Source organism: Macrobrachium nipponense, chromosome 35 (assembly GCF_015104395.2).
Source record: "Macrobrachium nipponense isolate FS-2020 chromosome 35, ASM1510439v2, whole genome shotgun sequence".
Classification (NCBI taxonomy): domain Eukaryota; kingdom Metazoa; phylum Arthropoda; class Malacostraca; order Decapoda; family Palaemonidae; genus Macrobrachium; species Macrobrachium nipponense.
Window position 1 is genome coordinate 18527204 of NC_061096.1, and position 24116 is coordinate 18551319.

A 24116-nucleotide genomic window follows, 5' to 3' on the forward strand; every position below is an offset into this window, starting at 1 on the left:
AAAAAGACCTGGGCACCCGACACACCTACCTCAACCAACAAATCCTCAGCACCTACCGCCATAGGCTCATATTAAGGTCCAAGGTTGCGACGTCTGGGACCGCTTCCTGCGTGGCCACGGCCCCGAAAGACTGCTCGCATCTCTTGCTGGATGGAGGCTATGAGAGGCGGGGCTGCAGATATGGGGTCAACATCTCCCTGTTGACTTGCCACCGGGGAAGATCTGAACGGCCAGCTTCTTGTCCAAGATGTATGGCTGGCCCTTGGCGGCGTTCTTCCCGAAGCCGCCCACCCAAGCCTTCAGGGTTGCTAGGGCGATTCCCTCACACCGGCAGCCTGAAAGAGAAGGCGAAATGAAGCTTCTAGTGGCGGGGGCGGGGTTAACAAGCTTATGACTAAGTGTTGTTAGTAATACGATAAAAAAGTCTCAATCGACTTACCCCCTCCACCAGCTGACTGACCAGGTCGTAACAGATGGCGCCAGGCTTCCGGTGTGCCAGACGATCATGTCGTTGTAAGGCGTGGCACACGGAGCGTGAGATCTGCACTCATCGTGGGCGCAGGGGTCGTATAAAGTCGCATTGCACCCAAGGACCTGACAGTTGGTAGCCTGTAAGTGGAAAGATACATAAGTATCAGGAGAACACTTACAGCCTAACAATGCTCCGCTGCATGCCGGAGCGAGAAAGTTAGATTAAACCAGAGCCCCGCCGCCATAATACGTGTGGTAACAAGATGGTTGGAGTTTGTCCAAGGCTACGCCGGAGACAAGAGATAGAATCCAACCAGGTGTGGTGGTGAAAAATGAAACCACGACGGAAAACGGCGGAGATGGTATAACATACAATTATAATTCTAGAAATTCATCGTAAAATTAGGGTATATCCTTAAAAATAACGAAATAAATATCAACCTTTCCCCCCCGTCTACTAGAAGAGTGCCCGGGTAAGAAGCAAGCTCTCTTCCGGTAGCGGGGAAAAAAAAAGGGAAGGAATATAGTAGGCAAGCAATAGACCACTAGTAGTGACCACCCCGCCCGCTGGCGGAGCCAGCAAGCTATAACCAAAGGTGCCCCGCCTGCGGCGGAAGGCTCCGTTCGTTATAGTGGGGGAACGGTGGGCTGTGGGGGGGGAGGGGGGGGGTTCTCGGCGTAACACGGCGGGAGAGAGAGAGGGGGGGGGGTGGCCTACTCCTCCCGGTCCCAACACTACCCGCTCGGTGACCCGGTACCCGAAACAAGTGGTTCGCCCTATACCCCAGCTGGAAGAACCCCTGGCCTCCTCAGAGAAGGAGGGAGGAAGGCAACTGAGGTTGTCATGGAACCAAGGGGTCCCCCAGACCCCTCCCTATACTTGGTAGGGAGGGAAGGGGAAGGGTAAGGTCGATGGAACACGTGACCGCAAGTGGCCTAAGCCGCGATAGCAACACAACGTGGAAGGGCAACGTGAACAGGCTGTACCAATACATGGGACATGCACCTAGGCTAGCCTAACACCCTAAATAGAACTAAAATTACATCGTAAAGATGGAAAAGACACTTTTAGTAAAAGAAAAAGGGGCCCAGGAGGAGGCAAACTGTTCCGAGGAACAGAAGCCTACTAGGAGCCAGCGATAGCCGATGAAGAGCAAGAGCCGGGATGCTGGGCCAGAAACACAGAATAGCCCTAAATACCAAACTAAGAGAATTGGTAAATGGGCTAACCTAGCTAAAAAGGCGATGTAAAAAACGCATGAACGTGATATAGTAAGCCCATAAGTATAAGAGTCCCAGTATGGAAGACCGGGAATTCTTAACATGAGGCAGCATGGCGCCGCCACGAGTCGACCGGGAAACCGTATATGACCTATTAGAAGGAAAATACTGGTTCCTGGAAGACTAAAAAACGGTAAAACACTACTTATGAGGCACTTAACTTAGCCGTTGCGATGGCAGCACGTTCCATAATGGAGAAGGAGGTAAATCCAAGATAATAGTACACAAGCAAGAAAATGCGTACGACGCTTAGCGCTAATAATTAAGGATGACCGCTAGGGCGCTGCTGTCCGTGGCGTCCCACTAGTAGTAGTCAGTAGACGTTGGCCGCATCGCCCTTGTTGGTATCAGCTCTCTCTAGTGGGGATTTTGATTGGAAGGTCTAATTGGTGAATGTCTCGTGGTAGTGTTCCCACTCGCCCCTATTCTCATACCGACACTTCTTTTAAAGAGTGAGCGAGTCAGTTTTACTGACATTTTCTTAATTTTGTTTTTCTCTGGTAATTTTAGATTAATTTTACCTAGAAAGAATGATATTAAGGATCCTTTCATAGGCCGACACGAGCTGAGCCCAGAAATAACCTTGGTTCTTACCTGTTTAGGCTGAAGACTTCATAGATACTGTCTATTAGTCTGCATAGCCATAAGAGCTACAGCGAGGGCGTGACCTACAGCTGAAAAGACTCTTTGGGTCTACTAACTGGACTTGATATCCGCTTACTTAGTAGAATCCAAGTCGGATCATGTCAATGGGGGTTCGCCCTCTTCTATGACAGAACCTGTCCACTACCAACGCAGGGAGCTTCAAACCAAATCCGATCACCTAACCAAACTAAAGTTATTAGTATTACGAAACTAAAAAAGATGCCTACCTGCATCATTTTTAATACAACCATATGAACTCAATTAGCAAAAAACAAGGGAAAAAACTACTAAGGATATGTTCAGCTCCCTGCCCAGCACCGAATCCGCCGATACGTACGGGCCTAATGCGAAGCACTCGTCATACGTAATACTGACCGTCTTTTAGGTAGTGGTTGGCGAATACTGAAACTTACATCTCCAGAATGTAGTTTTCATTAGATTCTGAAGAGACATATTCTTATTAAAGGCCAAGGAAGTGGCAATGGCCTCTCACTTCATGAGCCTTGACTTTTAGGAGCTTGAAATGTTCTTCATTACAAGATCTATGTGCTTCTTTCACAAGACTTCTAATGAAGAAAGACAGCGCATTTTTCGACAATGGTCTGCTGGGGTCCTTTACAGAGCACCATAGTCTGTCCTCAATGCCCTTAAGGGTTTCTTCTTCTGAAGGGAGTATTTTAAACTCCTAACAGGGCAAAGAGTTCTTTCAGGTTCTTCCCCTACTAGGGCCGATAATCCACGAACCTCAAAGCTCCTTGGCCAAGGATTTGAGGGGTTCTCATTCTTTGCTAAAAACGAAGGAAGGAAGGAACAAACCACGGAATCTCCTTTGAAACCTACCCTTCCTTCTAGGGCATGAATCTCACTAACCCTTTTAGCGGATGCTAGAGCCATGAGAAAGAGAGCTTTCCTTGTAAGATCTTTGAAGGAGGCTAAATGTGGTGGCTCAAACCTAGAGGACCTCAGGAAACGAAGAACCATGTCCAGATTCCAACTTGGAACTTCGTTCGAAAAGTTTTCTTGGAAGTTTCAAAAGATCTTAATAGAATCATGCAGATCTTTGTTATTCGAAAGATCTAAATTCCTATGTCTGAACACAGCAGCCAGCATGCTCTGGTATCCTTTGATAGTAGATACTGCCAAACCGCATTTTTCTCTGAGGAAAACTAGGAAATCTGCTATCTGAGTCACAGGATGGTACTGGAGAGGAAAAACTTCTGGTTCCTGCACCACCGGCGAAAGACGTCCCACTTCGACTGGTAGACTTTAAGGTCGAAGGTCTAGCTGAGGCGATAGCCTTAGCAGCTTTTGTCGAAAACCCCTTCGCTCTGACAAGACTTTTGACAGTCGAAAGCCAGTCAGATTGAGAGCGGGGAGGTTTCTGTGATACCTGTCGAAGTGGGGTTGTTTGAGCAAATCTTGTCTTTGTGGAAGTGCTCTTGGAAAGTCCACCAACCATTCCAGTACCTCTGTGAACCAATCTTGGGCGGGCCAGAATGGAGCTACTAGCGTCATTCTTGTCATCTCCGAGATAGCAAATTTCTTGAGGGTTTGTCCCAGTACTTTGAAGGGGGGAAAGGCGTAGACATCTAGACCTGTCCAATCTAGGAGAAACGCATCCACTGATACTGCTCCTGGGTCTGAGATCGGGGAGCAGTAAAGTTCGATCCTTGCGTTCCTTGTTGTTGCAAAGAGGTCGATGTGAGGTCTGCCCCATCTTCCTCACAGGTCTTGGCATACCTCTGAGTGGAGGGTCCACTCGGAAGGCAGGAGTTGATTCTTCCTGCTCAGGAGATCGGCCCTGACGTTCCTTTCTCCCTGTACGAATCTGGTGAGAAGACTAATCTTCCTTGTTTGAGACCACAGCAGAAGATCCCTTGCTGTTCGTACAGGGAGAAGGAGTGGTGTCCCCCCCTGTTTTTTTGAATGTACGCCAAGGCTGTTGTGTTGTCCGAAATTGACCTGCACTACTGCATTTCGGGACTTGGGGCTCGAAGGCTTTCAATGCCATCCAGACTGCCATCAACTCTTTTTTGTTGATGTGCCAGGACACCTGATCCCCCTTTCAGGTGCCTGACACTTCTCTTGTCCCGAGCGTCGCTCCCCAACCTGCTTCCGACGCGTCGGAAAACAACACATGGTTGGGGTTCGGCATGTAAAGAGACATTCCTTCCACAAAACGAAGTGGGTTGTTCACACCGAAGGTCTCTCTTGATTCCCCTTGAGATCTTGAAGGAGAACTCCAGATCTTGGGAGAGACGCCTCCAGTTCTGGTATAGGAAGAACTGTAGAGGCCTGAGATGCAACTTCCTAGAGAAATTAATTGCTCCAACGAGGAGAGTGTCCCCAGCAGACTCATCCACTCCCTCGCTGTGCATGCATCTTTCTCTAGGAAGGTCATTATTTTCTCGTAGCAACGAGCTATCCTCTCTGGCGACAGAAAAGCCCGAAAAGCCAGAGAAGCTATCCGAATCCCCAGATAGATCCGCTCTTGACTGGGGATTAATTGAGACTTCTGGAAGTTCACCAGAAGTCCCAGAGAACTTGCCAATGTAAGGGTCTTTTGAAGGTCCTCCAGACATCTTTCTTGAGACTCTGCTCTGATTAGCCAGTCGTCGAGATAAAGCGACACCCTCACTCCCTCCCAAATGTAGCCACTGCGCCACGTTTTTCATTAACCCCGTGAAAACTTTTTGGGGTGCAGTCGACAGGCCGAAGCACAAGGCCTTGAATTGGAAGATGTTTCCTCCCATCATGAATCGTAGATACTTCCGTGAAGAAGGATGGATCGGCACATGAAAGTAGCGGTCCTGAAGGTCTAGAGACACATCCAGTCCCCTGGACGAAGAGCCGCTAACACTGAGGAAGTTGTCCTCCATGGCGAACTTCTCCTCTTTTCCACAAAGACGTTCAGGGCGCTTACATCCTAAAACCGGTCTCCATCCTCCTGAGTTCTTCGGAACTAGGAATAGTCTGTTGTAAAAACCCGCAGAGCGGGGATCTTTCACTAGTTCTATAGCCTCCTTCTCTAGCATGAGATCTACTGCTAGAGAAAGGGCTTGATTCATGATGGGGTCCTTGTACTTGGCCACCAACTCCCTCGGAGTTGTCGTCAATGGTGGTCTTGACGAGAAGGGAATGAGGTATCCTTTGCTGACAATCGATAGGGACCAATTGTCTGCCCCTTTGTGGGCCCAGACGTCGGCAAATTTAATTTAGTAGTCTGGCACCCACTGATGTCTGGAGTCCTTGATCGCTATTTCTTCCCTCTGACTGACCTAGAGAAGGTTTACCTCTCTTAAAAGGTCTAGTTCCTCTGGTTGAAGAACCTCTGACAGCGGGTCCTCCTCGAAGGGCTCCTGCCTCAGAGGAGTCTCTTTCTTGGCCTTGGGTTGGAAGACAGAGCGAGGTTTCCTGGCCGCCTGGGCTAAACATGTCCTGATTGAGCGCCTTAGCTGAAAGGGCACTCGACATCTTGAATAATTTTCTGGGGAACAGAAGAGGAGAGAGTTGAGCATACATAAGAGAGGCCCTTTGTGCATGTGAAACTGCCTTAGTGAGAAACGAACAGTAGACTGACCGCTTCTTAATAACTCCAGCTCCAAACAGTGAGGAGACTTCACTCGAGCCGTCTCTCACTGCTTTGTCCATGCAAGTGAGGACGCAGTTAAGATCTTCAGGAGACAGTGAATCAGGGTCTGGGTCTTATTAGCCAGAACTAAAGACCAATCAAGGAAGTTGAAAACTTCCAGGACTCGGAACATTCCCTTCAGTAGGTGGTGAAGTTTCGTTCGTACACCCCAACGTAGTCTTGGCGGACAGGACGGCGGAACGACGAGCAGAATCCACCAATGAAGAGAAGTCCGAGTCCGCAGACGAAGGGAGAGCGAGGCCTAAAGGTTCGCCCGATTCGTACCAGAATCCCATCTGCCGGTCAGTTTAGACGGAGGAAAGAAAAAAACAGTCTTCCCTTTCTCCTTCCTTAGAAAGGAGCCATTCCCCAAAACCTCTAAGCGCCGCTTCATGGGAAAAGATATTGTTATGATACAATAAAGTTTCATACATACTTACCTGGCAGATATATACATAGCTAAGACTCCGTCGTCCCTGACAGAAATTTAGCTATATCCTTTTTCAGATCCTTGTTTGAAAAAGGTTTAGCAGCTAGCACTATCACTACTCATAAATCGGCTTTGAAGAAGATCTTTCAGTTAGGTTTCCAGATAGATCTGACTGAATCTTATTTTACGTCTATCCCTAAAGCCTGTGCTAGACTTAGACCTTCTCAAAGGCCTACTACAGTCTCATGGTTCTTAAATGATGTCCTCAAACTAGCATCAGATACTGACAACTCGTCTTGTACATTCATAATGCTTCTTAGAAGACATTATTCTTATTAAGCCTAGCTTCAGGAGCTAGAATTTCAGAACTGTCGGCTCTATCCAGAGATGCGGGTCATGTGGAATTCCTCCCCTCAGGAGAAGTTCTGCTTGCTCCGGATCGTAGTTTTTTGGCTAAAAATGAGGATCCTCTTGCAAGGTGGGCTCCTTGAAAGTCATCCCACTTCCGCAAGACCCTTCTCTCTGCCCAGTATCAACTTAAGAGCCTTTCTATCTCGTACATCCTCAAGATCCTCAGGTTCTCTCTTCATGAGAGAAAAAAGGTGGTACTTTATCAGTAAAAGGTATTAGACAACAGATCCTTTACTTCATTAAACAAGCCAATCCTGATTCATTTCCAAAAGCACATGACATCAGGGGAGTAGCCACCTCAATTAATTACTTTCAACATATGAACTTTGAGGATCTTAAAAAGTATACTGGATGGAAATCTCCGACAGTCTTTAAACGTCACTATCTAAAGTCCTTGGAATCTTTAAAATTTTCTGCAGTAGCAGCGGGAAACATTGTTTCTCCTGATACTGTATAGTAGTCGTAGTATAGATCCAGGTCTTCCTCTCTACCTACCTCGTTCCAACATGCCTCACCCTATCGCCATGCTACTCGGATATTCTAGCCTTAGCCGCTGAGATCATATTAGTGGATTGTCCCTTATTTTTTTGCTAGGGACATCCACACTATGTACTGATAATGTACTTCAGTGTACCTACCTTATTTTTATGCTAGGGTAGGACACAATGTGTTTGTATATTTTGTAAATACGTTATCTAAGTGAATCTATTTTGTTAAATTTAAATTACACTGCATTATTGTATTTTACTATGTTTACTGTAATTTAATTTTAAGTACTTTACATTACTAACTTTCTTTTATGTCATTGTTTAAAATAAGTTAGCCTTAAGTACTTAGTTTATATGCTGTAATACTGATTTACTTATATTATATCCCTCCTTTTTACAACTGATTTTTCATTTGTCCTTTTTCCCATCTTGTCTGTTTCTCTGGTACTCTTTCATAGGCCGACACGAGCTGAGCCCAAAAAGAAAAGGGATTTTGACGTAGGAAAAATCTATTTCTGGGTGATTGGCTCGTGGTTGCCCTATGAAATCCACCCTGTATTGATTGCCCCCCTGCAGACACGATGTTCATAGATTAAGGATGACCGCTAGGGCGCTGCGTCCGTGGGCTCCCTAGTAGTAGTAGTAGCGGCCGCATCGCCCGTTGGTATCAGCTCTCTCTGGTGGGGATTTTGATTGGAAGGTCTAATTGGTGAATGTCTCGTGGTAGTGTTCCCACTCGCCCCTATTCTCATACCGACACTTCTTTTAAAGAGTGAGCGAGTCAGTTTTACTGACATTTTCTTAATTTTGTTTTTCTCTGGTAATTTTAGATTAATTTACCTAGAAAGAATGATATAAGATCCTTTCATAGGGCGACACGAGCCAATCACCCAGAAATAGATTTTTCCTACGTCAAAATCCCTTTTTTATCCTACAACAGGTGTTGTTTACCTTTTCTTTGTTATTTTCTGTCTTGTACTCTCCACCAAGGGTGTCAATCAGCTAAGTATATGTCTGACAGGAAAGTTCATGTACAAAAATGATATTGTTATTTTACAATAAAGTTTTGTACATACTTACCTGGCAGACATATACGATTGATGGCCCCGCCCAGCCTCCCCTCAGGAGCAGTATAAGAGAGAAAAAATCTGGCAAGAAAGGTATGTTGGTTCTTACACCCGCTTCCCAGCGGCGGGTAAGGTAGATCACCTGACCTACCTGTCGCGTTTGCTGCGAGTTTTGAATTCTGTCGTGACGTCAGAGACGTAAGCTAAGTATATGTCTGCCAGGTAAGTATGTACAAAACTTTATTGTAAAATAACAATATCATTATTACAGTAACCTATATGTATGCACTTGGGTAAGACCCAGCTTTCAAGGCCTGAATGTATGTACCAGCAGGGTCAAGAAATAAGTGTTCAAGACCTGCGTTTCTTTTCTGACTGTGGGATGAAAGAGGTGAAACAAGTTATTTGGCAATGTGGGTGAGCTTCTTCCAGTATGGGGAAGAGCTCACAAGGTCAAGGGCATTGTTTTATTCTTTGCCAATGTCCTGTGGTGGCTGCTTAACTTATAGATGTCCAACTCCATTTAGACAGAAAAGCATCTTGCTTCAAGAGTATGAGTTGACATAAGGGAGGTAACAGGGTAAAATGCAGATAGGTGGTTGGGTAGTCCTGTGCCACTCGACTATTTGCCACCACTCAGGCTCTTTATTAACAAATGTCATTGACTACTACCAGGTAGTTCCCAGATTATTCCTTTACAGAAGACTTAGGTTTGTATATCCAATAAAAATGCAGATAATTTCACTCACCTTCAAGAGCACAGCCTCCTCTTCATGTCCATGATTATGAATTACCAATAGTTTATCAGCTGTCACAAATCATTCAGTTGAACCATCATCACCAGATAGCACTTAAAGTGCTTTGCTCTACAGCATTGGTATGTAACATATTTTAACTTGAAATCTTTTCCCACAGGAAGTAACTGGCACAGAAGATTACAATGCAGCAAGATCACAGTTAGAAAATCATGCCTGGAATTTAGAGGCAGCAGTACAAGACCATCTTGCATTGAGTGATACATCACCACCTACCCCACAGGCATCAACATCATCTCAGGTATGCTATTTTTTTTCCATAGCAAAGAATCTTTGGTATATTATTTGTAGGCTTTAAAGTTATGGAACACAGTATTTCCAGTTACTACTATATATTTACTAAATTTTCCATGTGTTTGTAGTAGCAAATGAATATGCCTCATTTAATCCAAAGAGGATTTTGTGTAGTAACTTTCTGAAGCATTGAAGTACCAATGGTACTGTATTATCAAGCATAAACTTAGTGAGTCTTATCCAGAGATATTTAACATATGGGATTATAAGGGTTCTGAAGAAGTCCATCTGCTACTGAAACATTTTTTCTTTGTAGTGATTGGAAAATGATTATCCATTAATCGTGCATTATGTTGCAGTACTTTTTCTTTCAGTAGTAATTTTAGCAAATTCAAAACTTCAAATTTATGCAAAAGCAACAGAAAACAGATTGTAAGAATTGAGCCACGACTCGGTTAATGTGCAACAGGATACTGTATTAAAAGAGGGATGATTTTGCAGCTGTTAGCAGATTTCCATTTATCTAATGTTTGTGGTACATGGACTATGAGAAGAGCAGCCAGTAAGACATCCTAAATGTTGATTTAGAATTACATAAAAGGATCTTACAGTGTTTTTTGTAGAAAAATACATTCTAGAAAATAGAAGTCTGAAAAGTACTTCTTTATTTGTTATTAGGAATATCAAATTGAGGCTTAATCAAAACAGTGTGTGTAGTATATGTGAATTTATTATATATCTGAATTTTTCTGTTCTTTAATTTGATTAACATTTATTTTAAATAGGATGATCATGAACATCGTAACTGGGATGCAGTAAACAACAGAGGATTAGCAAATGGAAGAAATGTAGATGAGGAAAGAGAGACTGAAGAGCGAGAAAACCTCAACAGAAATTCAAATCGAGGAGGAGGTTTTCTTTCGTCTTTATTTAGGGGTGGATACTACCTCTTGACTCTACCTCTGAGACTCACATTGTCTTCGTTGACATCACTGTTCTTCTTTGTTTATAGGATTGTTTATCCTTATCCTCGTAGATGTAAGTATTAAGCAAATATGCATGTAAACATTTGCTGTAACTTTTAAGTAAAGAATGAACAGGTTATGAAGATTGAGAGTATTATGACCAGGACTAAGTCTGGTTAACTGATGACATTATGAAAACTTGCTTGCAAATGGGAGCCTATATTCCTCTCCACTCTATCAAAACTAACTGATTCTACATGTTATCTGCCTCTGGTAAATGAAAATAAACTGTTGGCATATAACCAGCAGTGATTATTAAGTGAAGTTGAGCAGTCTTATAGGTAGGAGAGGGTCCTTTCCTTCTTGTTGCTTAAACGCTGTACTTATATTGTTCATATGCGGAACAAACCTTCAGTGTTAACAATAGGATAATCTTCCTTCGCTAGCTGGAAAACTGGTAAAAACAGTCATAGATTGTAAAACAAGGAATCTGTGGCATCTGGCAACTCATGCATATACAGAGTGGATGCTTGGTCATCGACCAAGATAGTACCCCTGCAATAAGTCAGTCTTTCTTCTACTGCCTTGGAGAGCGTAGTCTTGCTTCGCTCTCCTTTTCCAAGCCGGTTTTTATTTTAGCCTGTACTTTTTTATTTTATTTTTTTATTATAGTATATAAAAAGTCAAGCCTAAGTAATTTCATTCTTACCAGACAAATAGCTAACACAACCTAACCTAAGGGGCAAGGTCTTAGTCTAGCCTAGATAATTCAGAAGCCTTCTTAATCTAGCCTAAGTAGTTCAGTTCTTATTCTAGCAATTGCTGAGTTCTTAGCTAACCTAACCAGTTCAAGGCTACAATATCATTTGCCATGCCTAGCTTAACTAGTTCAACGCTACCTAGATCTAGACTAACTGATGGGTCATTAGCCTAGCGTAACTAGTTCAAGGATACCTTATCCTAGTCTTAAGTGGTTGAGTTCTTAGACTAGCCTAACTAGTTCAAGGCTTCCTTATCCTAGTCTAAGTGGTTAAGTTCTTAACCTAGTCTAACTAGTCCAAGTTCTTAACCTAGTCTAACTAGTCCAAAGATACCTTGTCATTGTCTAAATGGTTGTCCTGAGCCTACTTAACTAGTTGAAGCTACATTAACATTGCATAATTGGTTCAGTTCTTAGCTTAGCTAATACTTTAGTTCTTAACCTTGCAAGTGGTTAATTCATGAACTATCATAGCTATTCTCGTTGGCTAGAACTTTCCTCTCTATATAAGCTTAGACTAAGTGCTAGAATTCTGGCGTAGCAGCCTATGAAGATAAGTTCTCAGCCTAACCTAGAATGACAGTTAATGACCAGATAAGTAATGTAACTCGTTTTCTGGTGGACTTGCCTTCGAATTACGAAGGATCCATCCTAACTCTGTCTATGCTGCTCTGGAACACTGCCACAATGGTTCCTTGGTCTAGAAGGGGGTCCCGGGACCTATCAGTATAGGCAAGCTCCTCTTTTGAGTAGCATACTGATCGTAGCTCATCATGAGGGATCACATTTGAGACATCTCGTCTGTTGAAGATGCATGTCTATTGGGCAGCTCAAGGGCTTCATTCCAGTTCTACAGTGCAGTTACTCTGTCATGCAAAGTTTACAGTAGGAGATTCTGGAGAATATCTGTGCTGAGTTTTTTGTTTTAGGACATCACAATGGGGTGCCCTATTATCTTTTCAGCCTTTTGAAGACTTTCTTAAGCCTCTTCTCGGTGATGGATTCTAGAAGTCTTCTATTCACTGTCCCAGAATTGTTCATTGGGGGATGAAAAATCCTTTCTGCTTGCAGCTCCTCCCTTTTGACAGTCGAGATGCACCAGTGTGCAGTCGACACCTCTGTGGAGCTTGTGGTAAGCTGCTTCCGAGCAGTGGAATTGTGATGACTGATATTTTAGACAATGGTGTAAAGACTTATGTGTAGAGTGGTCTTTGAAGCAGGAAGTAGTGATTTACCATTTTTTCCCTAGGGATGATCAGTGGTATACTACTTTCCTCTCACTGCAACAGGAAACTGGGAGTCAAGGATCCTCTTCCTCAGACAGAAGACACTCTTCGGCATTTTTGGCACAATCTCCAGGGTAGGCATTCCCTCAGCTCTGCCAAATACATCAGGTTCTGGGCAGAGAACTCTGCAGGATCGGTCAGGTCCTGGACAGAGTAGTCTGCAGGATTCATCACGTCTTGGGGAAGCTCATGAGTCCCAGGAATTTCAGGGTGTCCATGGAACTCCCTTGTGTATACAGGTGGTGCGGTTCCCAGACTAATGTATCTTCTGTCAGCAATTCTGAGAGGAATCCTTCATGGGCCATTCCTTGCCAGCCTCATGTGGAAATGTTCCACCATTTGGTAAAGTCTATGTTGCCTCACGGGCAGAGACTGTCGATTAGCTCCTGAAACCGAGAAGGTTTTCTTGCAAAGCAGCAAACCAGATGCCTAGGTATCTCAGGAGGTCTTCGTCAACAGGTTACCGAAAAGAGTGAGCCACCTACTATGGTTGGGTTCATAGACAGCTTTCTCTTCACTCCGAATGTCAGTGAGCTATTATTAAATTTTCTTTTCTTTCATATAATGAAAAGTTTCCATCTCAGTTTTCAGGAACTGCAGGGCTAACCTCAGGTTGATCCTGCTCTCAGGAACTGCAGGACCAAGTTTGGGTTGATCCTGCTCCTTAAAGGATCGGATATCTCTTCATCCTTGGAATTAATGGTGTTTTAGTGTGGTATAGTCCTCTGGTCTTGAGTAGTCTCACTTGAGTTCCATGTAAACCGGTATGTCAGTAGTCAATGGGAGATCTGACTGAGACAGTTTTTCCTGTTTGGATTGACTTTTTCGAAGAAAGAGTTCACTTCATGGTAACATCAAGGATGAGAGGTCTGTGGCCTTCAAATTGTCCTGGATTTCGTAGGTAAGACTCGGAATCACTCGGTTCATAATGGAACTTTGTTTCGTTTTCATTCTACTCCGGAATGAATGGGTGGACAGTGATCCGTAGGAGTTCTTAACTTGTCCTGTCAAAGCTATGCCCTGCTATTGGAGGATTCTCCACCTAAGACCAACAGTCATTGACTTTGTGTTGACACCGGTCGGTCCAGAATGGAAGTTTCCAAGATCTCCTTGGCATTCTAGCTGTGTGGGGTGATTAAGGCATACTTCTCATTGGATAGTTCTGCCACAGAGTCTGTGCATGCTAGAGCATAAGACATCAGTGGATTGAGTTCCTCTTTGGCAACTAAGAAGAATTTGTCGGTTCATAGGGTTTTGAATGTTGGTTCCTGGCGTAAGCAGACCACATTCACTTCCTTTCCTGAAGGACATTGCCCACAGGGACAGTTGGTATCTTACCTAAGGTGTGGAAGAGAGAATGAGGGAGATGGCTGATCTCTTCCTTTCTTTTTTCCCCTTGTCTTCTTCCTGGCAGGTTGGTTGAAAAATTTCACACGTCATAAGCTGGAACTGGTCAGATACAGGTGAGTGTGGCAGCCATAATGGTTGCAGTATTTGTGTTCCTATACCAATAACAAATCTGTTTCTCAATAGCACTTACTCCTCTCCTCCTCTTGCTAACAAGGGGAGAGAGGAGTGGTAACAAATCCCTGTGGCATATGTGATTTGTTGCTTGAACAGACAGAATTCTTTTTACCTTCCACTAATACATTGAATCTGGACATCTTTCATTGTTTCATCCCAGAAGGTTGAGTTTTTAGATACTCATTTCTCTATTCGCTCAGGGGCTCGGACCCCCTTCCTTAGAACTTGATCTTCTAGGAAAGGTGGTCAGGCAGGCTGAATCCCCAGCTGGTTCTGGATACCTGTACCTTCCCCCAAGCATGAGTCTATCCTATTGTTAAGACCGAAGGTTTGTTCCACATATGAACAAATTAACAAATTTTAAAATCAGTTTGTATTTTTCATAGCTAACAAACCTGAGGTCTTAACGTTAATTGCCCACCTCTAGCTGCCCCTCTTATATATCCTGGGTTGGAAGAAAGACTTACATATTGCTTGAGTACGATCTTGGTCAATGACCAAGCATCCACTCCATATATGTATTAGTTGCCAGATGCCACAGATTCCCTTGTTTTACAATCTTTGATTGTTTTTACCAGTTTTCCAGCTAGCGCTAGAAGATTATCCTTTTGTTAAGACCTCAGGTTTGTTAGCTATGAAAAATACAAATTGATTTTAAAATTTGACATTTTAATATTGTTCATATTTGGAACAAACCTTCGGTTATAACAATAGAATAAACCTATTTGCGCCAGCAGAAAACCAGTTAAAACAATCAAAGATTGTATAGCAAGGAATCTGTGAGATCTGGCAACTCAAGTGTATACGAGGTGGAAGCTGGTCGTTGACCAAGCAAGCACCTCATGACACGTTAGTCTTTCTTTGACCGCCTTAGAGAGTAGACGCTTTTGCTCTCCTTCCAAGCCGGTTGCTTTGTTTGCCCGTGATTCTTTGTGTTTGTGTCTGTGTGTGTGAATGTGTTTATCATGGAGTCCTCCAAGTCTTCATGGCCTCGTCAATGCATGTGCCCGGGTGTTCAGTGTTTTTCATTTTTGGATTGTTACTAATCCCTGATTGTTACTAATCCCTGCACGGAATGTCGTGCCCAGCCTAAGTTGCTTTGTGGTGGTTTGTTTAATTTCAGTGGTGTCCAAAGTCTGATCTTTAGAGTTATAATAAAGCCACAGTATCTTAGAACTTGGAAAACTCAGGATCTGGAATCTTTTGGAAACGAAAGAGAGTCTGAGAAAAAGATACGTACTACAGAAGCTTCTTGATTTAAGAACTTCTGATTTATGATTTTTCAAAGTTACAATTTGTTCATGAAACTTACCTGTCAGATATATATATAGCTGTATTTTCTGAAGTCCGACAGAATTTTAAAAACTTCCGACACACGCAGTGGTCGGCCAGGTGGTTAGTACCCATTCCCGCCGCTGGGAGGCGGGTATCAGGAACCATTCCCATTTTCTATTCATAATTTTTCTGTCGCCGGTGCTGAAAACACCTGTTTTCAGTACCTCCGTCGTAGGATTTTGGAAACTTCATTGCCGCTAAGTATCCTAATTGTCTTTTGATTTATTTACTTGGATTTGTGGGATTTGTGGCTAGGCATACGCTATCTTAAATTGATTTGAATTTGATTCATTTTTGCATAAAATATCTGAATCTAGTTAGGCTAGTTTCAGACGGGGTTGTCTGCAAAGATAGGGTGTGGCTACCGAAAGCTTCGGTAGATCCGCACTTGGTATGTACGAGGGGTATGGGTCTTGCTTCGTTGTTGAGATTTGTCATGTAAGGAGTGTGAGACTTTGTCTATTCCGTAAGGAAGACGTATGATTCGTATGTACGCAATTAATCAGTAAACATGTCTAATTCTGTAAGGAAGACGTATGATTCGTATGTACGCAATTAATCAGTAACAAAAGTCAGGGTAGTGAACCGCTGCTAACCTTCCTGTAGACTTTATTTTGCCAAAATAACCCTGTAGTATGGCCTACGGGCTATGAATATGTCTACGAGAGGTGCTCGCTCTCCTTCATTGCTGTGAAGTGCTACTTCTGTAATTGTTACTCCTAACCCAGCAGTGTTGCCTTCGGGCCCTAAGCAGTGTCTGTAGAGGAATTGCCCTTTCTCTGATACTCTTTTGATTCGTAACTTAGAATCGAAAGTGCTTGCTTTAGAGAGTAAAAGTGAAGTGCAGAAGTGCAGTGATACCCCTTGTGTAGTGGAGGGTGCGTCAGATCGGCCTCTTCGTTTCGCCTCTAGGCCGGGACCTCTGCTTGACTCCCAGGACCCAGGGAGGGAGCATGTCGAAAGCCTAAGGAGGGTTACAAGGAACCCCCACCGATCTGGCGTGCCTTCGGCAGTTTCTGATGAAAATCCCCAGACTGCCAAAGTGCGTGCGCGTGCACGAATCCTGAAAGATTGCTTCTCGTCCTCCGAAGCGTCCTCCCCGTACAGGGGTTGGAGCTTTCGGAAGGACTCGCGCCCTCTAAATAGAAGCTTTATAGAAGAGGACGCTTCACGTCCTCTCTCTCTCTCTCTCGTTATGCGTTTCAGTGAGAAGTAAGAAGGCGAACGTCGCCTGAACTCGTGTCCGTCTTTCCACCGAGAAATACGTAAAGAAGTCAGAGCAAGAAGCTTTTGAGAGCGGACGCCCGGGACGCTCGGATGGACTCCAGGCGCGCGTGGGTGCACGCCAAGCGCGCGCCAGTGGACGCCGAGCGCGCTCCAGTGGACGCCGAGCGCGCTCCAGTGGACGCTGAGCTCGCGCCAGTGGACGCCGAGCGTGCACCAGCGCACGGCCAGGTTTGTGGTCGCCTGGCTGAACGTTTCTGTTGAACTCTTCAAGCTCTTGTTTCAGATTTGGGCCTATAGAATTTTTACCTCTACCTTCGGTGATACCTTCTACCTCACCTGCAAAGAATGTGAAGTAGGCAGTGCTTCGGAGGAAGCTGAAAGTGAACAGACAACTTCTTCTTCGAAACCCAGCAAGACATCGGGTTTCGTGAATTCAAGAGGTCTCTGTCAATTAATATTGCTTTTGCGCATAGGTGATGGAGTTAAGGAAAGCTCAAGGGAAGATCTCGTTTGCTCTACCGCAACTTGGCCATTCTGCCAATAAATTTAAGTTGCCACTACGCAGTCAAGACTTTGCGATAAGGCAGTTACGGGTTATGTAAGGCTCAATGTCCTGCACGTCAGGACTCTCGGCAACGTTCAGTAGGATTCTTGCAAAGGCACTCATCAAAAGGACGCTCTTCAGGAAAGCGCAAGACAGGACTTCCTTTGCCATACTGCCAATAAATTTTAAGCTTTAGCAGGCATTAGTTGTGATATGGGAGAGGAAGCTGGTTGGAGAGTTTCTTCCTCTTCCCAGGATAATTTTGCAAGCAAGCTAGCCCATCTGAAAGGGTTTTTCAGATGATAGATTTTGTTAGTTTTCTAGTCGGACTACGCTGCCGATTTGAACATCGTCGTTCTACCTGCCGTAAGCCCAGTCTCTTAACAGGATTCTTGCCCCTTCCTCGTTTGAGACGGGAATCGGAAAAATTAAATGCTCGACTTCCTGGATTACGTTTTGTCAATTCAGTGACTTTCCCCCATTGACAACATTACCACCCTTTCGTTTTGCAAATAAGGGGTGGTATCCCCTCATTGACAAAATATCTCTTTGTCCCGTAAATGGGGTTAGTTTCTCATTGATAAATATCTCATTAACTTGATATTGCGTAAGCGAATAAGCTCTTATTGACAAGATTCGGAAGAGCTCTCATTCGTCATTCGCAGACTCGTACAAGAAATAGACTTGTAGACTACGTCAATGAACGCTTATGTCCAATAACATAAGAAGCTTGAGCTGACTGCTTCGATTCTCTTAAGTTTTGTTCATGAAACTTGCCTGTCAGATATGTATGTAGCTGTATTTCCGAATTCAGCTATATATATGTCTGCCAGGTAAGTATGAACAAACTTTATTGTGATATAATTTCATATTTTGCCTTGCGTTATTTTACTTCTGGTTGGTTCAAGTCATATACGCTTGCTGTAGTTACCTCTTCGGATGGCAACCGAGAGGTCTATTGTCTATTTTAGGAGGACATTAACTCGTTACTCCCTGCAGCCTTCCAGGAGTTTCCGATTTATCTATTGTCTAGGACATAATCGTTATCCCTGCGCTTCCAGGATTTCCGATCTTTTACGTTGTATGGTATTGTTCTGACGCACACAAACGCATCTATATATTTAGCGTTTTCTGTTTCGCTTAAATATACCAGCTTGAGAGTCTTTCTGCTCAAAAAATAACGGACCTATTTTCTTCGTAGATAGGGTAGCTGGCAACCCAGACATAAAGTTAAGAGACGACGTTCGTAAGCTGCTGGCTGCTGCTGTCACGCTGTGTCTGTCCTCCTGGCTCCTCCAGTCCAACCGAGCCAGTAACAGATCGTGCGCTGTCATGCGCTGTAGGTTACGTCTCTCTCTCCTGCGGGATTGACTGACTAACCGTATCTCTGTGCTGACGGTTACGTCTCTCCTGCGGGATTGACTGACTAACTGTATCTCTGTCCTACAATCACGGACTTTAGCCTAAGATTGAGGGGATTTCTTACGTGAATGAATAAACGTTGCATTCGTTTTGCCTTACTATGTTCAACAGAGTTATCTCTTAATCCTTTCGGTGCTCGTTACCGCACGGTATGGAACTACGAGTCTACCGCAACATTGCACTTTTATTTGCTCTCTGCTTAGGCAAAGCGCAGCCTTATTAGGGAAGTAAGCATACTCGGGGAGGGAATGGATGAGCTTGCTGGGGACCATTTCCTTCCTGAAGAAGTTTGTTTCCCCGAATAGACTGCAATTCAGACCACAGTTTTTTTCCTACCGGGAAACTGAAATATTATTCTAGATCTAGGAATGATTCTGAACATCTCTCAGTGCGTCTATCACCTGAGGTGATAGAAAGAAGGTGCCGGACATCTGGATAGGGTTTCAGATGTCCTGGATCTTAATCTGAAAGAAGTAAAAGCGATTCGGTAGTCCTTCAGTCCCTCGAAACGAGTTTTTGTTTTTGGGAACCAGTGGTCCAGATCAACTCTGATATTCCACAGCTCTCTCATATCTTAAGAAGTATCTTCTCTCGGTCCTTGTTCGAGTTTACGAGAAAGAGCCTATTATAACACAGGCGTAGAATGTAACGATCCTCTACAGGTTCGTTACAGGATTGCAAAAGTCCGTACGAATCGTCTCGATTGACGGCAGCAACTATTCACTTCCGAGTGGAATCTTTCTTTAGAAGTAAGTTGAGAGTTGTGTAGACTTTAGGGACGCCCTTTCATTCTTCTCTTCGATATGTTGAGGACGAAGAGGCTTCTTCTTCTCTGCTCCCTTATTCTCGATGCCGGGATCGGTACCATTAAACGCCATCCTATGATATTGAACGGGATGGATGTTTAGTCTCTTTTCCCCTTTTTCATCGCTTAGGAAATGTAATAAGAGGATTTATGACGTACAGGGAGCGACAATGACGCTGATCGCCCCATGTGGCCTTCAGGATCCTGGATTCACAGAGGTCACATACTTCCTAGTTCACTTTCCAAGGACCTTTTCCGAGAGAGTCGGTCTACTCTAACTCGAAAGGTACCTATAACCTCTCCGCTCTGAGTCTGACTACGTTCAGACTATCGAGATGTTGACAGGAATAAGATTACCGTCTTCCATTTCCGTCTGAAGAATGGGATAAGCTGGCAGTCACAACTATTAAAGAATATGCAAATATGTTGTTGACGGCCTTTGGGCTCAGAGATTTGCGTCTGTCAAACAACAAAGCCCTTCACGATCTTTGAGTTCTGTGGAATCTCGAAACTCGCTCACCATCTACTTTTTGTCTCACCTGTTTTCTTGGAGTCAGACACTCGTGCGAGATCAGGCGACATATAGTAGCCCTGAGTTTCTTGTTGACGAAGTCGGTTGCGTTTATACCCCCCGATGATCGTGTAACATGAGACCAGGTTGGACTGTCAGGCATTCTTCCTTCGGGACTGAATCGCCTTTTTGCTCCTCGCTCCTTTCTCCTGGCACCAGAAGCTCGAGTCAGGAGTTTATTTCGCTGACGACGTTGGGTTGCGTTGATACACCCCCAAGGTTTGCTTAGATTGAATCGCCCACCCAGGCAGTCCAGACACTCATCCTTCAGCAAAGAATAGTGCCTTATGGTCTTCAGGGTACAGCCTTGCTGTCCTTGATTCGTCTGACTGGTCAACTGGTCGGTCACCTGACTTTAGTACAGACGGACTGACTGTGCATGTCCAGATCGAAGCTTTCAATATGGAACTTAGACGTAGTCTGAAGTTCTTGATGTCAAAGCATTCGAACCTCTCCTACCTGTTAACTTCTTGCATGTGATCAGGAAGGCCTTCTTCTAACACCCTAGATACGACAAAGAGGGTTAGTGAAATTTTAAGCCATCGTCACAAGTTTTGGCTTTAGAGAACACAAGGCGGTGTGCTCTCTAAGCCTTCCGTTGTCCTCCTAAGAATGGAAACCCGTTTTGTCCTTGGGCCAGGAGCTTGGAAGCAAGGATGGCACAAGTTAGTGGGCAGGAGCCAGAGAGAGTCCTGTGCCCTGTCGGGTCTCAAGTTTTATCTACATAAAACTCAAGAAAGTCGAAGTCATTCGGGCAATCTGCAGTGTTCCGAAAAAGACCAGACTTGCCCATATCGAAGAACACCCTGGCTTTAGTGTTAAGGAGTTCTTTCAAAAATGCTCCTTCATTGTATTTGCACAAAGATTTGAAATCTTTTTATCTGAATGCTCACGAGGTGAGGGCACGGCCTCGGAAGCATTTCAACAGAGCATGGCACTCAGCAACATCCTGAGTACCATGTTTTAGCGAAGCAACTCTGTGTTCACTTCACACTCCCTGCGAGATGTGAAGATGGCATATGAGATCTGCTGCTCGCTAGGGCCATACGTGTCTGCAGACACAATCTTGGGGCAAGAAGTACCACTCATCCTATCCTGTAGAAAATGGTTAGGAAGAGCTCTTAATTTAGTTGTTGAGTCGCCGACAACGGCGACTTCTTAAACTCTTAAGCCTTAGTTATTTTAAAACACCTTAACTTTGGGCTAGGTTGGTCAGGTGGTGCTATATATATATATATATATATATATATCTATATATATATAATATATATATATATATATATATATATTATAAATATTTTATTTTTACTTCTTAGCCCTCATGGTATGGTCAATATGGTCTAGTCACGTCGGGGTCTCGCCCCTGTTGACAGATCATCTGGAGTGCACCAGCTATATAGGTCTCTACCTCGCTGGCAACTCTAGTAGCACAAGCAGACTTAACGTGGCAGTAACCTCGAAGCCAGCTATGCTAACAGGTGGAACCAAGATGTAAATCATCTGCATGCATTTGTTTCCCAAAATACCTTCTATTCTGTCCCTTCCCACCTCCAAAGGTGGGATTCAGCTATATATATATCTGACAGGTAAGTTTCATGAACAAAATGATATTGTTATGATACAATAAAGTTTGTTCATACTTACCTGGCAGATATATATAATCAAGTACCCACCCACCTCCCCTCAGGGGGACAGTGGAAATAAAAAATTATTGAATAGAAAAGTGGGAATGGTTCCTGATACCCGCCTCCCAGCGGCGGGAATGGGTACTAACCACCTGGCCGACCACTGCGTGTGTCGGAAGTTTTTAAAATTCTGTCGGACTTCAGAAAAATACAGCTATATATATATATCTGCCAGGTAAGTATGAACAAACTTTATTGTATCATAACAATATCATTTTTACAATAGCAATACATGCAGTAGCATTTTAGAAGTTTTACCTGTTCTTTCCCTTGAGACATCTTTCTCTTGAGACAAGGGTTACAATACCCGCACATAGCAGTCAGACAATCATATGCAGACAGCTGGGAATGTAAACAAATGAGTATTGAAATGTTTTTTTTTAGTCTTATTATTATTATTACAATTATTATTGTTTATTATTATTATTATTATTATTATTATTATTATTATTATTTTGTTAAAAATGACTGCTGCTTCAGCACTATTAATCTCGTAAAGAGTCTTCTCTATCTTTCTGATGACGGCTTTCTCGTTGTTGCTTAGACTGGCGAGCAACGCACCAAAGGGCATGGTAAAATTCGGTTGAGTCATTTGATTTATTATTACTTAAACAATTCTCTCTCTCTCTCTCGTCTCTCTCTCTCTCTCGGTCCCCTCTCTCTCTCTCATCTCTCTCTCTCTCTCGTCTCTCTCTTCTCTCTCTAACACGACGTTTCCTCCTGATCGCAGGACATTATCAAGCGATAACTGCTGAGGGACTGAATTCCAGTGGCGAGTCCATCTCCTTTTATCGTGGTGTTGCGAGCTCTTGAGTACGGTCAGAGCACCTCTCCGGCAGGTCGGGTTTTCATTGGCTCCTGGGAAGGTGACTCATACGGCGTGCGTTTACGAGTCTTGCAGATCTTCTCAGGTGGGGGGTATCACCGGGAGCCTCTTGATTGGCTTCTACCTGAGTGACGTCACCCCTGGTATTATTCTCATGTCCGGTGTTAGTTTCATGGGCGCTGGTACTTTCGTTGGGGGGGAGGGGTGTGGTCCTCCTCACACACGTCGGTATCAGGAACGCTTCTTGGGTGGTATTAAAGGGAGGCTTTTCCTCGAGGATAAGCAGCGCTTCTAGGAGACGCAGACGTCGTGGGTCAGGTGCTCTCCCGATGGTCTTAATATTCCTGACGATGTCGTCTCTCGTGATGTTTCTGTGGTGTACTACAAGGGCGTGTTGCCCAATGGCGCCCTCCTGGGCGTGGCAGGAAATCCTTTTTGACAGGCGCATCGTCGTCATGCCGATGTAAATCCCAGGGCATCCTTGGGCGGGGCATACGTATCGGTAGATGATGTCGGACTGCTTCAGGGGTCTCCTACCGGCGGGGAGGGGTTGTTCTTCATCAGGAGGTCCTTCGTACGCTGATTCTTGTAGTAAATAATGAGGGACACTCTCTTTCCTTCCTCCATGGGGCGGACGTGTTTTCTGTAAAGCCTTTATGCACCACCAATACAAGGAGGACGAAGCAGCCATGAAGAAAATAATAGAGGAACACGTTCGCCCCATGGAGGAGGAAGGAAAGAGAGTGTCCCTCATTATTTACTACAAGAATCGGCGTACGAAGGACCTCCTGATGAAGAACAACCCCTCCCTGCCGGTAGGAGACCCCCTGAAGCAATCCAATGTCGTCTACCGATACGTATGCGCCTGTCAAAAAGGATTTCCTGCCACGCCCAGGAGGGCGCCATTAGGCAGCACGCCCTTGTACTACACCACAGAAACATCACGAGAGACGACATTGTCAGAATATTAAGATCATCGGGAGAGCACCTGACCCACGACGTCTGCGTCTCCTAGAAGCGCTGCTCATCCTCGAGGAAAAGCCTCCCCTTAATACCACCCAAGAAGCGTTCCTGATACCGACGTGTGTGAGGAGACCACACACACACACACACACACACACACACACACCCCCCCCCCCCCCCCCCCCCCCCCAACAAAAGTACCAGCGCGCATGAAACTAAAACCGGACATGAGAATAATACCAGGGCTGACGTCACTCAGGTAGAAGCCAATCAAGAGGCTCCCGGTGATACCCCCCACCTGAGAAGGTCTGCAAGACTCGTAAACGACCGCCGTATGAGTCACCTTCCCAGGAGCCAATGAAACCCGACCTGCCGGAGAGGTGCTCTGACCGTACTCAAGAGCTCGCAACACCAAGATAAAAGGAGATGGACTCGCCACTGGAATTCAGTCCCTCAGCAGTTATCGCTTGATAATGTCCTGTCGATCCAGGAGGGGGAAACAAAAAACAAAAAAAAAAACGTCGTGTTAGAGAGAGAGATGAGAGAGAGAGAGAGAGACAGAGAGAGAGAGAGAGACGAGAGAGAGAGAGAGAGAGAGAGAGAGAGATTGTTTAAGTAATAATAAATCAAATGACTCAACCGAATTTTACCATGCCCTTTGGTGCGTTGCTCGCCAGTCTAAGCAACAACGAGAAAGCCGTCATCAGAAAGATAGAGAAGACTCTTTACA

The 24116-nt window shown here is 44.5% G+C and overlaps 1 protein-coding gene across 1 annotated transcript in view; it reads left to right on the top strand.

Moving 5' to 3' along the window:
• The window catches only part of LOC135208451 (FAS-associated factor 2-like), a 116640-nt gene that overhangs the window by 45152 nt on the left and 47372 nt on the right, over positions 1 to 24116 (top strand). Inside the window, 2 exon segments of the mRNA XM_064240642.1 lie at positions 9340 to 9480; positions 10259 to 10511. Coding sequence (XP_064096712.1) covers positions 9340 to 9480; positions 10259 to 10511 — 394 coding nt within the window.